The following is a 15726-nucleotide window of genomic DNA, read 5'->3' on the forward strand; positions in this document are numbered from 1 at the left end:
CTGTTAGTGTGGAAGTGGTTTTGGCACCAAGAATTCTGAATAATTAAAGCATTGCATCAGCCTTGGAGCCCAAGAGACCACGTTGGAAGGAGATATTGACCACAGTTGGCTGCGTGCCTCAGGGAATGCCCTTTTTCCTTCCCTGTGTCATAAGACAAAGGCAGGGCTAGCCACAGCATCTGTAAGTAAGGCTGACCTAAAGAATACATTGTTGTCATAGCCTTAGTATAGCACTTGACCCCCCAGATTATACCTTGGTTAAAATCATGGCATATATGTATCTATATATCAGCTAGTAAATCATTTTAGTAAAGACTTTATTTTTTTAGAGTACTTTTAAGTTCATGGCAAAACTTAAAGGAAAGCACAGAAATTTCCCCTATATTAGCTGCCCCCCACCCCATGCATAGCGTCCTCATTATCAACATCCCCTATAAGAGTTGTATGTTTGTTGCACTTGAACTGACACTGACACATCATAATCACCCCAAATTTCTAGTTTGCCTTAAGGTTCACTCTTAGTGTTGCACATTCTGTGGGTTTGGACAGATGTATAATGACATACATCCATCATTAGAGTGTCGTACAGACTTTTTTTTAATGCCCTAAGGATCCTCTGTGCTTTACCTATTCGTCTATCCCCATTACCTGTTCAGATTGGGTTTTTAAATTATGAAATAGGATGAAGATAAATCTATTTTAATTAAGCTGTCTGAGTTTTTCACTTTTACAAAATTTTGTGTATAGTCTAAAGTATCCACAGGCAGTCTAGTAGAAGGTATCAGTTCCACGTAGGACTCAACGTTCTGGAAGTTCATCTATTTAAAGAACTCTGTAACCTATCAATAAGAGAGTAAAGATGATGCATCTCATTTTAATTTTCCAAACAGAAGATCTTATTCTACTCAACTAGACTTTAGAACCCAGGCTGTATTCTAGGGAACAAAGAACTTTATGGTATCATGTTGTTCTCAAATTCATTACCATGCTTCTCCTAACCCCTGCAAGTTATCTTTAATTAATATAGCTACGTAGGAGTAGATGGAAATATTTTTATACTTATGTTTCTTGTTAATGAAGTGCAATCATATACCTCAAATCTAACTTTCTAGATCACATCTTTTAAAAGTGTTTAATGAATAAACATTCTGCCTCATAGAAAGTCTCTTCTCTTCACAGGACATCAGTCTATTTTAGTGCTCACAAATTTTATCCTAAATATGAAAGGATAATGTGTCTAATAATTGACATTTTTTTATTTGAGCGTAGTTGACACACAATGTTGCATTAATATCAGTTGTACAACTTTTATTTGAGAAGTTTATACTTTTTACTACTTTCGCCATGAGTATAGCTACCATCTGTCCCATTATATTGCTAACAATTGACATTTAAAACTTTTTTTAGTGTTTATTTATTTTTGAGACAGAGAGACAGAGCACGAGTGGAGGAGGGGAAGAGAGAGAGGGAAACACAGAATCCGAGGAAGGCTCCAGGCTCTGAGTTGTCAGCACAGATCCGGATGTGGGGCTCGAACTCATGAACCATGAGATCATGACCTGAGCCGAAGTCGGATGCTCAACTGAATGAGCCACCCAGGCACTCCCACCAGCTGACATTTCAAAACTGACAGTGAAAAATATAGACCCGGATTTTTACGGATGACAAATGTATCCATGTTTTTAATTAAAACAAAAACAGCAAAATATAACTTTTTTTTTTCTTAATTCTTTGCTTAACAAGTGGAGGTATTAGATCTGTTCACAAATATTCCAATCTCTCTCTCTCTCTCTCTCTCTCTCTCTCTCTTTGGTACATAGTTCGATTGCATTTCCTGGACCCCTTGTGGAAATGTATGACATTATCTTGTAAAGCTGAATATTGCCATATCTTACAAGCTACCAATTACACTCATAAGACACATGTTTGTAAATGTTCGTAGTTATTGTTCATAGTAGTCAAATATTCACTGACAGGTTAATGGGTAAGCACATTGGAAATAACCACAGAATAGAGTATGTTATGACAATAAAAATGAATCGACAACTGCATTCAAAAGCCAACACAAAACTTGGTAGCATACATCATGTTGAATAAAAAATAAAACAATTTCTAGAAGTCTGCATATAGTCTAAAATTCAAAACCAGGAAAAACTGACAAACATATATATATACATATGATAAAGATATTTTCTTTTTAAGAAGCAAGATCATTTATATTAAGTAAAGCAGACTACTGGTTTACTTAGGGTGAAGCAGGGGACAAGATAAGGAATGAGCCAAAAATGGATTTAATTATTGGTAATAGTTTTGATCTTGGGGTAGATTTAAATTTGTAAATATTCATTACATCATTTAAATAAATGTAAATAGGCAATAATATAAAATGAATAAAATAAAAGATGGTAAAATAGTTTGGAAATGGGTAAATTCTAGTTGAAATTTTATGATAGGGATGGGTTTCTTCTGCTTATCTGTTGACTTTGCTTGCTTATGTGTTGGATCCATTTTCCATCAGGCTCTTTCCACTTATGACAAGATCATAGGCAAGAACTCTGGGTCTCTACTCCAGAAACTATTAGGAAAAAAAATGACTTTTCTCAATAGTCTGAACAAAATTTTTGAGTCCTCTCATTTGCTAATAGATCCCTGTCCCAGTTATTACAACAGGGGGAAATGCTTTCTCATTGACCACATAGGAGCCATATTCCTTACCTTGGGGAATAACACTATTCGTAACTCTTATACTGAGTGGGTCCTCAGAGGAAAATCAAGGTTCATTCAAAGAAGGAAAATGGAGTTTTGTCAGGAAGAATCCATCAGGACCCACTAAGACAGTTTTTATAGCACATCTTTATGAGGCAGGCAAGGTGTATCTGCAGAAGTGTTACATATATTTCAGCAAAGCAGCAGATGTCCACCAAAGTTCTATCTTATTGATGCTACACTCCATATCCCATCATGATAAGTGTCACACTCCATTATGAGGACAACCTGATGCTTTCAAAGTCCCATTTCATGCTTAGTGGGGTTCAATGTCTCAGTGCTCTTGATTCTAAGTGCTACTGAGGCACATCAGTGGAGGGACTCCTAGGGAAGTATTTGTTGTGTCTCAAGACCTGACCTCACTTCTATCTGCTGTCCTTCCAAATTAGTAGTTTTATGGTAGTTCAGAAAGAATCTCTTCAACTTATTTCACCTACCACCATATAGGTAATTTTTCAGAAGAAGTAATTATAACATTCATTTATTTTTGAGAGACAGAGCATGAGCGGGGGAGAGGCAGAGAGAGAGGGAGACACAGGATCTGAGGCAGGCTCCAGGCTCTGAGCTGTCAGCACAGGCCCTGATGCGGGGCTCGAACTCACGAACCATGAGATCATGACCTGAACCGAAGTCAGATGCTTAACCAAGTAAGCCATCCAGGAACCCCCAGAAGAAGTAATTATAAATTATCACCCAAATTCTTTTTTCAATTTGGTTTATTTGTTTCATTCATTCATTCATTCATTCATTCATTAGTATTTAAAGCCTACTATGAACTTCTCTTTATAAATGTTTATTAGTAGATTTGGTGGAGAACAAGATAGTTGTAATCCCCACCCTCAATGAGTATATACTTTATGGAATTTGGGTGTTTGGCTGGCGCAGTTGGTAGAACATCCAACTCATGATCTCAGGGTCATGAGTTCAAGCCCCATGTTGGGTGTAGAGCCTACTTTAAGAAAACAATTACAAAAATAAAGTTTATGGAACTTGTGAAGAATTTGAGGAATAAAATAGGAATTCTTTCTTGGTTTCTAGTTCTCATGCAAAATTTTCCGATTTTTAATTTCTCAGTAACTGATCATTTCAATCAGAATTTTCAGGTATTCTTTTAAGTGTTGATATAACCCTTCATTTTGTAGCTGGCTCACTTCTCCAAAGCATCTACCTGTTTTTTTTGTTTGTTTGTTTTTGTTTTTGCACGGTGGGGTAGGGGGAGGGTGTGACCTCATCCAATCTCTTGATTTAAATTATCATTTAATGGTAATAACACCAAAATCTATTTCTACAGTCCTAACTTGAAATTCATACTTAAAAAAAATATCCAAGTGCCTACTGAGCATTTTCATTTGTATATCGTATGGCCACCTGTATATCAAGCTATTCCCGTTATTTTATTATTAATTCTAAATGCCTCAACCTGAGATATCATTGTTAGCCACTAGAAATTTCCCTTATCATCGCTTTCTAATACTTCCTGGTTTTCGATTTGGCTGGTGTCAGGAAAATGTGTGGAATGAGGAAAACTATGACAAAAGAGAGTCATTAAAAGAGATCTCTACCTTGAATTACTAAATTTGTAACCTGACAAACTGCTTAACTTCCATGAGTTTTAGTTTTGTTTTGTTTTTCCATACAAAATGTCATTGTTAATACCTACTTAGTTGGGTAAATGAAAAGATACAACTTATGTAAAGTCACAAAAAAATAGTGTATAAAAGACCTTCAATATATATTTGGTGAAGTAAAATTATTCGAATAAAATGAACTAACTTTATAAGTGTCTTTTTACTAACAATTGGTTAGCAAAACCAATGTAAATGAATTTGAAAAACATGAGATATCTATTCAGTATACATACTAATCTTCAGATCATTTGCTACAAATCTGTGGTTCTTTGTTGGGGGATGGCTATAACACACAGAACAGAACCTTTGGTTTCAGGACACCATATTTCCTTCCCTGGATTGTACTTGCAAATAAATTGCAAGGGCTAGAAAAGCTTGTCTCCTAAAGCACAGAAAGGTAAGTAAGAGCACTGAGTGGGATTAGAGTAGTTTCTTGGAGACCCACATTCTCTTTTGCTAAGGACACTGTTTTCTCTTCTTCCTATTGTTTAGCACCATTAATTTGTATTTTCCTATTTTTTTCTCTATATCTTTGGTTAGCCCGAGGCATCTGATACCACCAAATCCTTGTCTGTATTTGGTTCCTGAGTCTGGGGAGGGTTAACTTATTCTTCTATGGACTAAATGGATGAACCAAAAGTTAAATGTATTACAACATCTGGGATGTTTCTGATTAACAAAGAAAGGAAAACTTTAGGGAATAGTATTCTCTAGGGTGCTAATATTTTATATCTTTATGTCTTAAAATATTCCTTCTGGGATGCAGAAAGGGCATCTTTTTTCAATGTTCTATGGGAAGGCTGTTTTCAAATAGGGATGGAAATATTTGACACTAATAATTTTCAGTGTTCTGACAGATAAGGGACAGATTACTTATATATTTATACTCAAAGAAGCATAGTTATAGAATAATCCAACATGTTTAAAAAATATATTTCCATACATCTTGTGGCTATTGCTCCCACTTCCTCCAAAAAAGGAACATGAAAAAAAAAAGATTTTTTTTCAAAACTTACTCTTAATATAGCAAATAAATAAAAATAAAAAGAAGCTTTGGAATAAAACCATCTTTGACACTCAACAAATATTTTATGAGTACCAGGTATGTGAAAACCTATGTGTGGCTTTTCATTTCTGTGTAGGGATAGAAGGATTAATTTCATGTCTTAAGAGTTTCTTGAGATGGCAGAATGTAGAAAAGTTCACAAGTGCTTTTCACGTAAGGTAGCTGAGTAGGATAAGTCCTCGGGATGGATTTTAAAGTGTGAAGAGCTTATGTACGCCTGGTGAGAAACTAGAGGAAAGGTCAGTAGCGACAGTGACCCTGACAGCTTCTGGAGAATGCTGCTTTCCCATCTCCAGGTGACGGTTTTCAATAGACACTCGTACATCACAGTATAGAATGATTACTCTGTGTGTGTTTCCAAAATGAGATGGTAAGAGTTTAACTTGCTACACGCAAAATGGTATGATGAAAGGTGCACCATATATGTGGGAGGGTTTCATTCTATCCTTCTTCAGTTTGGGAACTTAAAGGATAAAGAATATGGGGACAACCTGTTAACCTTCCCACAGAAAATGGTGGATTTTGCATAGAAAGGAGTGTAAAGATTCTCCCAAAGATAGAAGTCTAGTGTAATCCAATCAGGGAGGGTTGGGTAGTTGAAGAAAGACCTCAAGGAAAGCAATGGTTCTCACCATGGATGCTGCAGTAAAACAGATTTTTAGTGTAGAATGATCCACCTGACGGTCCATATTCCACTCTCCTTTCTTCTCCATTTTTTTTTCTGTGTGCCTTTCAGCTCTCCTCTGTCATCTCCAAATCCAAGATGTAGTTTGTTCGTTACTGTTCTGACAAATGTAGCCATTCTAAAGTTGGCTACACTTGTTTGAAAAATTGAGGTAAGTACAGTAGTTATTAGAAGATGTGCTATTTTACTAGTGCCATTTTGTCTCCACATCATTGCATTTTGTGTCAGATTCCTTGGAGAAATGGATGAAGGGTGTTAATATGGCTTGGGAAAAAATGGAGATATGGTCGTCCACAAAAACATGGACAAAACATGCATCAATATCAGGAAGATATGAAAAATGTACGGCACTCCTTGAATGCTTCGTGGGATAAGGGTTCATGTGAAAAGGTGAATGTTTAAGATCCACAGTCATTTTTATGGATGTCAGGCTCTCGAAATCTTATGTGGGTGTGTGGTGCTCTTCAGAGTATATCTCCTAATCCACACTTACTAATTTTTTAAAAAATTGATCTCAGCTTTCTTCATGGATGTATAAATTGAGAACATATCTGTCTGTCTACCACACATAACAGAGACAAGGCCACAGCAGATTAATGGTGTGAATATGTTTTGTGATCAGAATAGTGCAAAATAATCAGATAAATATTATAATTTAAGAGTTAATTGAGAAATTTTAATTTAAAAATACTAACTATGGACACGGTACAAATCACTGGGTTTGGAACTGTGCAGAATAAAATCCTGAGAATAGTTTTCAGAGATTCTTATTCCAAGAACGAAGCTAAAGAGAGCACTCATGTAACAGAATTTAAGCATGGTATGTAACATTATAAGAAAAGCTATAAAGGATGTCCTTAGAGAAAAGGAGTAATAATTTCTCTTATCACAAAATAATTACTAAAGGCCTTCAGAGGATATTACTTAGCATTTGGGTCCTGAAGTTTTGAGACAATTGAAGTACCTAGAAATGAAATGACATTCCAGGAAGGAAGGAGATTATTGATTAAACTCTTGATTAAATATTTGAGTAGAACTCACAGTTATTAACAAGTTAATGAAACCATATGTATTTATAATTCTTTTTAATTTTTTTTTATTGAGAGAGAGAGAGAGAGAGAAAGAGAGAATGAGAGCATGCAAGTGGAGGAAGGGCAGAGGAGAGAAAGAGAATCTTCATACTCATTGAGGAGTTTGTCACAGGGATCGATCCCTGGACTCTAGGATCATGACTTGAGCAGAAATCAAGAGTCAGATGCTTAACCAACTGAGCCATCCAGGTGCCCCTCTGATTCTTAATTTATCTTAAAAATACATGTCCACGTGTGTAAATAATCTTGTTTTAGTGGTCACAATCATGGGCTATATTTTTAAGTACAAATATTTTACGATGGACGTCTTTTAAATAACTAAGGAAAGAATGAGCTTATTGTACTGACTATGACACCAAGACTCATTTCCCTTGTGGTTTAAGATCTTTGCCAAAGACTACACAGTCTAAAGAGAATTAAAAAAAATCTGGAATTCTAAAGGAAATAACTTCATCAGACACTTTCCTGAGAGTAGTATTTTTTTTTAAGTTCATTTATTTATTTTTGAGAGAGAGAATCCCAAGCAGTCTCTGCACTGTCAGCACACAGCCTGATGTGGGTCTTGAACTCACAAACCATAGATCATGACCTGAGTTGAAACCAAGAGTCAGATACCCAACCGACTGAGCCACCCAGGTGCCCCATCCTGAAAGTTGATTTGGAAGAAGATAAGTTACATTTCAAGTATGTTGGGGAGAAGTAACCTTACCAAGGCAGAGAAACAAATATATAAAGGAAATTTTCTACTTAGTCCATCTGTGCTTTGGAAGCTCACAACTTTCAAGACAGAGTATTGAAGGTATGGATGAGTTTGAGGAGGAACACAATGGGATAAATAGGTCTTCCAAATTCTATTTAAATACATCACATTTAAGTTTATATTTTTACTTGCATGTAGTGTCCCTTTCAAAAGTATATTGACGGGAAAGAGCTAAAGAAAAGATTTTGTTCTTGGAAGTGAGGCCAATGGTAATCTTTTTTTTTTCCAGATTTGAAAAAAGAAATCTTCATTTCAATGGAATGAAATTTCAAAGCTGAATGATCATTGACTTTTCCAGGACAGAAAACAAATTGAATGAAGTCAGTTATTATTTATTTACTATTTCTCTTGTCTATATCTCTCTCCCTCTTCAGAGTCTGCACTCTGTTAAAAAGACATCAGATTTTCAGTACCTGGATAGTACAGACTCTACTGGCGTTTACAGTCATGATCTGGTCCTACATGAACTGCCTGGTGACATCTTTCCAAAAGATCTCAGAATCCAAAGTGCTTAAGCTAAATTTGGATTATTGTAAGCATGAGCTATTGAAGAATAATACCCCCTTTCATTTATATGTAACCTCGGGGACTTGGGGTCCTCTAACAGATGCTTTTCAGAAGTGGGAGGGAGGGGAGGAAATAGAAATGCAGATATTTAAGTGATTATTTACTATCAAAGACCATTTTATCACTTGTCTGCATTAGTGTGTGCAAAATACTAAATATTGTAAGGGTGTTTTATGGTAATAGCATATTATTTAGAGGCTATAAGTATTTCCTGTTCCTCTTTTCAAGTTGTAATATCTGGGAGAAATTCAGTGAAGGATAACATATTACATATTTATAAAATTATACATTTATATAAATATGTATAACAAATATATGGTGATAAATAATTGCATAAAGATGTTCTTTATGGTATGAAAGTGGGTTGTGATTTTATATTTATATTATGATTTTATATTTGTAACCTCAGCAGCAGTCAAATATATCCAAAATGCCAGGTAATACACCATCAAAACGTGTGCTTGAAGATTTATTAAATATGAAAAAATAATGAAGTTAATAAAATTGACCCATGTCTTTTCACGTTGTATTCATTGAATTGTCCAATTACACAGAATCATTTAAATGCTACAAAGGATTGTATCTAAAAGATTGTATCCTTAGTTAGATTCAAGCTTGTATACAAGCTTGTGTACCTTTAACAAGCTTGTTTGAGACTTAAAATGACCCTATGAAGTTCTCATTATAAATTGAGGAACAAAGTGTTGAAGTGACTTATAAGAAGCGACCCCTAAAATATTCATGATGAAGAATATTTATTTTTCTTAAAATAGTCCATAAAATCACACGTCACACCATGAATTAATTCTTTTATTTTTTTGTAGATCAACCACTTCCCACTCAGCCTTCTCCTCATTCGTGAAATCATGCGGCTGAATAATAATGTGACAGAGTTCATTCTCCTTGGGTTGACCCAGGATCCTGTTAGGAAGAAAATAGTGTTTGTCACTTTCTTGCTTTTCTATTTGGGGACATTGCTGGGTAACTTTCTGATCATTACTACTATCAAGACCAGCCGGGCCCTCGGGAGTCCAATGTACTTTTTCCTTTTCCACTTGTCCTTATCTGACACTTGTTTCTGTAGTTCCGTAGCCCCTAGAATGATTGTGGATGCCTTTTTGAAGAAGAGCACTATCTCTTTCAGTGAGTGCATGATACAGGTCTTCTCATTCCATTTCTTTGGCTGCCTGGAGATCTTCATTCTTATCCTCATGGCCGCTGACCGCTATGTGGCCATCTGTAAGCCCCTGCACTACACAACCATCATGAGTCAACGGGTCTGTGCTGTGCTGGTGGCTATGGCTTGGGTGGGGTCCTGTGTACATTCTTTAGCTCAGATTTTTCTGGCCTTGAGTTTACCCTTCTGTGGTCCCAATGTGATCGATCACTATTTTTGTGACTTGCAGCCATTGTTGCGACTCGCCTGTACAGACACTTACGTAATCAATCTACTCTTGGTGTCCAATAGCGGGGCCATTTGTACCCTGAGTTTTGTCATGCTGATGTGCTCCTATGTTAATATCTTGTATTCTCTGAGAAACCACAGTGCTGAAGGGAGGAGAAAAGCCCTCTCCACCTGTGTCTCCCACATCATTGTGGTCATCTTGTTCTTCGGTCCTTGCATATTTATATACACACGCCCTGCAACCACCTTCCCCATGGATAAGATGATAGCTGTATTTTATACACTTGGAACACCTTTGATCAATCCTCTGATTTACACGCTGAGGAATGCAGAAGTGAAAAACGCCATGAGGAAGTTATGGAAGAAGAAGTTAATCTTAGATGACAAAAGATGAATGGGATCTTCAAAATTTTCTTCATAGTCTGGATTTGCCTAGAAGTCTACAGAGAATGTTATCTTTTTATTGTGATGTTACCATAATCAGGAGGTATGAGAATTAATTCCTTCAGGAATGAAAATAAACACTGGTTAGTGTTGAGTCAGTTTCATGGAGAGGAAGAGACAGCACCAGGTACAAACAACCGTGGAAAGACTCGTGCCTTAGGTGTTCAGCTGTGCCTCTGCCTTCTTGACTGCCTAGTATCACTGTAATCTTGATATGGTGCTTTCCATGCCCTTCTTCATGTTGACTTCTGTTTATAGTTACACTTTTATATGCTTATAACCACAGCCTGGAAGGTTTTTTCTGTTTCAATTGGCTCTCTTAATTAAACCGTTGAATCGCATAATTTCTGATCATAGACCTTAAACTTGTTTGTTCTTCATGACTAAGCAGAAAGCACCAGATTCAAATAATAATAAAATCTTTGTGTTTTAAGGGATAATCTATAATCTAGGGTAATCTCCCTTCTATTTTGGGGGGTTATACTTTGAATTCTTCTCCTATTTATCTAGATCCTTCTAGAACAGTGACAGAACACAGTGTGAACATTCACCCTTCTGAAGGAATCTTTTCACCTTAGGAAGGTTCTGATTGTTGGGGTTGTACTCAGATTATTATTCTTTTTGTAAAAACTTTTTGCTTCTAAAATTGTCCCTTCTGATTTATAGAAGCATTAAGTTTTTCTTGAGTCATACAAATTATAATAATTCTTTATACTGCTAAGGTATTATGGTTGTAGCTTAGGTGTCCCAAATTAAGTAGATATATTCATGTGGGCTAGAAGTAAAGTGTACAAGCAGTTGATGGTTGAAATAGGGAATCTGAATATAATAACTGATAAAGAAAGAATGTCATAACTCAGATGAGTCTCTTTAGGCTTTGAGACAGATATAGCTACATCACAGATATGAATTATTTTAGTGAGTTTTAATATAATCCAAAAATGATGGTAATTTAGAGGGACTGAGATTTTTGGGTGAAACTGTATGCAGTAGAGAGGGATATTACCATCTGTCACTTTTGTCACCATCTGACAACATTGCACTATCGAAGTATATGATCACTAAGAATCTTTCCAATTTCAACCTGTTTTGTTATTTGTATTTTTATCCATATAGAAAATTTAACATGAGTATTATTGTTTATTTCAAACATATTTTTATTTATAAACTACTAAATTATGTTAAAATTACTGAATTTGTATTCAATTTGTTGCACCAGGAATGTTAGAACTACTTAGCTTGAGGGGTACCTGACTGACTCAGTCAGTAGAACATGTGACTCTTGATATCTGACTTGTAAGTTTAAGCCCCATCCTGGGTGTGGAACCTAATTAAAATGAAAAAAAAAACAATAAAAAAAAGAACTTCTTGGCTTGAAAAAAGTTCTTTATTTCTCTGTGTGGGAATGGAATTCCCTCTGTGAATTCCACAATGAACACTAGTGGCGTATATACATCACTTTTATTTTTCAGATCCAGAGTTTATCCATCTCAAGCAGTTTATCATTGATCGCAGCTGCTGATTTTGCTCTTGGAAGGTTTACACATGAGTAGATTCTAGTTGGCAGAGTTTTAGTTAAAGTCCTGTTCTATTTCAAGGCAAGGAAAATATGAAAAGGGGTGTATGTTGGATCCAATTTAGGTGCCTCCCCAGAGACACTCTATCCAACATGTCTTCTGGACATGCTTCTAATATGGAGCTCCCGTGGCTACCATCACCACATCTCTTGCCAACAGAGTGTATGATCTAATTCCAATTCGAATTTTATTATAAAGATGGTGGAATTGCAAAGCTGACGGAGTGTGCAACCTCACCAGGATATTTTTTTAAGTCAGTGTTCTTATGGGGAAAGAGTGGGACTCTGAAATCGAAAGTAGACACATTTGTGTGGGGAAAGAGTGAGAACTATGAAGGCATAGATTATCTTTCATCCTCTTGGTTGTCACAAGTAGCCCTGTCTCCCTCAAAAGAGGAGAAACGACACTCTTCTCTAGCCTAGACACCTTGTGATGATCTCATCTGTACAAGTTGTCAAAAAATGATATTTGGTTTCCTCTTGAGCTTCCTTTTATAGTCCTCATTGCTTCCAAACATCTAACCAGATGCAAGTCACAGGGAAGTCCAAGCAGGAAAATCCAGTCTTGCTCTGGAAGGACATGTCATACATGAGGGCATTATAAGCTTCTATGGTCTCTATGTACACGTGTGACCTACGGGAGCACTTCATGATGGGGAAATGTTATCTAAGAGTGGTGAAGCAGAAGTCTGGAGTTGAGGTCTATCCTGATGGTTTTTTTTTTTTCCTGCAGACCCACATCATTGGAGATGCCTCGCCAAATAACTATGTTGTTTGTTTTACTCATGGAATTTATTTGTTTGGTCTGTGGAAAAGAACTATAAGATGTAGCTTCTAAAAGCATAAAAGACTTACCTTTTATCTATTTATGTTTTAAATCTTAGGTATTGGCATATCCTCAAAGTTTGCATTAGTCTTGGGTGTGCTAGTTGAGGGGTGAATACGATGGAAACTCAGTTCTTATTCAGGAGGCCCTAATGTAAATTGCGTGAAGAAATTAGATCCCAAGTTTCTGGGTGGAAAAGTATACCATCGGGAAGTCATCAGTGCGTCCATATTCAACTGGAGATAAACTAAGTCCAACTAAAAAGATTGCAGCTGGACATGGCAACTGAGGGTTGAGCATAGGGTATGTGTGTATGTATGTGTGTGTAATTTTTATGTTTGTGCTTTTAGCATTCTTAGAAGCATCTTTATTACAAGTGCTCTTAAGCACCTCTCCACATGCGTTGCAGAATGGTATAACTTCCCTTCAGTGATAATACACTGTTCTTGATGCAGCTTGCCACCTAATATTGCACTGTACGTTAACTAAAATTTTACATACAATCTATCCACTGTACTTCGGGGCATTTATCTCAGAGAAATGAAAAGCTATGTTGACACAAAAACTTGTACACAGCTGTTCATAGCGACTCAAAACTGTGGTTTGTGATAACCGAACGGCAAAACAAGCATAATGTGTCCTACAAGAAGAAGTTATGTTGGAGTCTTCATCCCCAGTACCTCAGAGTGTTACCTTAGTTCGAAGTAGTGTAAGTGCCTGACAACTGGCTTTTTTGATTATGATGATATTAAGCTTTGATTGCTGAGACATCCATTTCGAAGACATCCCATCTGAAATGAACACAATGCCCACCAACTACACAACGAGGTGGAGAGCCAGGCTGCCTGGCCTATGAACTCCTCCTTTGGAAAGCCCTGTGTGGCTTATAACTGACCATTTGAGTGGCCCTGTGTTTTCCTTCCCATACTTTAATCCCACTCTTATGTTTTATTTATTTTTAGAGAGAGAAAAAGCTTGCACAAATGGAGGAGGGGGCAAAGGCAGAGGGAAAGAGAAAAGCTCAAGCAGGTTCCGTGCTCAGTGCAGAGCCTATAACACTGGGCTCTACCCACAATCCTGGGATCGTGACCTGAGCAGAAATCGAGAGTTGGACGCTCAATTGACTGAGCCAACCAGGCAACCTTTTTAAATTTAATTAATTAATTTAAAAAAAATTTCCACTCATGTTTTAAATTCACCAGTAGTGCACCTCCAAACCCACTCTTGACCCCAGTAAAGGCAGAACCTCAGACTAGCAAGCTCTTTCTGCCTCTCTCTCTGTCTCTGTACCTGTAACCAAACTGTGTGGCCTCAGGTGTTGCAGGATTTTTTATCTCGGTACCCAGGATTCGTTGTCTTGCTGCTTCGAAGAATGAAAGTGAGCAGCAGGCAAAAGTTTATTAGAGTATAAGATGAGAAAGGAAGAATAGTATGAACACTCTCTTTGCAGAGAGGGACATCTGAAAGTGAATGCTTGCGACTATAGGCAAGGGTCTTTGTTTTACAACTTTTCAGTCCCCCTCTCCCCCGCCCAGACCCCTGCTTCATTCTCCTTTGTTTCCTCTCAGGTCCTGCCCCTATTGTCTAGGTAACTCTAAATGTCTCGTTATCCCATTTTGATTGGCTCGTTTCCATTGTACAAGGGGTGGTCTAGGGCCATATCATTCCTTGTGGGTCTTACATTTTATTGTCTACTACTCATTTTTAGTTAGGTCTTTTGTCAAATTCCTGAGGGAAACCTGAGTGGGAGTTGGTGGTGTCTTACATTTTAAAGAGGAACCTTGTGCTCAAGGGAGTTGGCTGTGGTCAGAGGCTCCCAGCATTGTTCCCAAATATGTATTTTTCCCCACCCAGGGACCTCAAGTCCTACCCTTTCCCTCTCTGCCTATTTTGTCCTCTCTTTTCACCATCATGCAGGTATGTGATGTACCCTCTGTGACTTGTGAGCAATAGACCTTGTCTTGTCAAGGTCCCCTCATTATTGTTGCAAGTGAGAAGAGTAGGACACCTGAAAAAGTACACAGGCCTTTATTTGAGGTCTCAGAATTGCAATTTGGGGAGTACAGATTTTGGTGGAACCAGGAAAAGTGGGGGAGGGGGGAAGCAAGAGGTTTTTATGAGAAAGAAGGAGGGACTAATCACATGATTTAGATTAAAAAAAACAGGAGGGAAAAAAATGATGCTGAGGTGGAACAGCTTTTGATTACTATCTAATTGATGATTCTACTGATGGTGTCAAACAAAACTATTCCCGCCATGCTGTAGTTAATTTTCCTGTTCTCATAAACTTCTTGCCAACAGTTTTATAGTCTGAGTGACAGTTGTTTTGTTGGATTTTACGAGCAATTACATGTAAAACAATGACTGCGATGGCCCAGTTTAAGAGTTAATTAGTTAGATGGGGCGCCTGGGTGGCGCAGTCGGTTAAGCGTCCGACTTCAGCCAGGTCACGATCTCGCGGTCCGTGAGTTCGAGCCCCGCGTCAGGCTCTGGGCTGATGGCTCAGAGCCTGGAGCCTGTTTCCGATTCTGTGACTCCCTCTCTCTCTGCCCCTCCCCCGTTCATGCTCTGTCTCTCTCTGTCCCAAAAATAAATAAATGTTGAAAAAAAAAATTAAAAAAAAAAAAAAAAAAAAAAAAAGAGTTAATTAGTTAGAAAGGAAAATGGAACTTCAAAATGGAGTCTCTGGTGTCCAGAAATTTCCTAGCTTGCAGTCAGGGCGGGGGTGGGGGTGGGGGGTGACTCTCAGTTTCCAGAGGTCTCTGCATGTGCTCCCTCTGTCTTCAAAGCCAGGAATGGTGCATTTTTTTCCGATTGTACTTTGAATCTTTTTAACTTACTCTTCCGTTGCCAGTCAGGAAAAATTCTCTGTTTGTAAAGAACTTGAGGGATTAGATAAGATCCAAACATAT

General features: G+C 37.4%; 1 protein-coding gene and 1 non-coding gene across 2 annotated transcripts; both read left to right on the forward strand.

Moving 5' to 3' along the window:
* Positions 1-9429: 9429 nt before the first annotated feature.
* LOC125176813 (olfactory receptor 4C16-like) lies at positions 9430-10362 on the forward strand. Its single transcript, XM_047878687.1, has one exon. It carries the CDS (start codon positions 9430-9432, stop codon positions 10360-10362), a length of 933 nt encoding a protein of 310 aa, XP_047734643.1.
* Positions 10363-12682: 2320 nt separating this feature from the next.
* Positions 12683-12819, forward strand: LOC125147300 (small nucleolar RNA SNORA18). The gene has a single exon (XR_007145129.1). It is a non-coding gene; the product is annotated as a small nucleolar RNA SNORA18 (small nucleolar RNA).
* The last annotated feature ends 2907 nt before the right edge of the window (positions 12820-15726 follow it).

The sequence above is a fragment of the Prionailurus viverrinus genome, chromosome D1, assembly GCF_022837055.1.
Source record: "Prionailurus viverrinus isolate Anna chromosome D1, UM_Priviv_1.0, whole genome shotgun sequence".
NCBI lineage: Eukaryota > Metazoa > Chordata > Mammalia > Carnivora > Felidae > Prionailurus > Prionailurus viverrinus.

Coding starts and splice junctions, on each gene's coding strand:
- LOC125176813 (XM_047878687.1), top strand. CDS start 9,430: ATGCGGCTGAATAATAATGTGACAGAGTTCATTCTCCTTGGGTTGACC.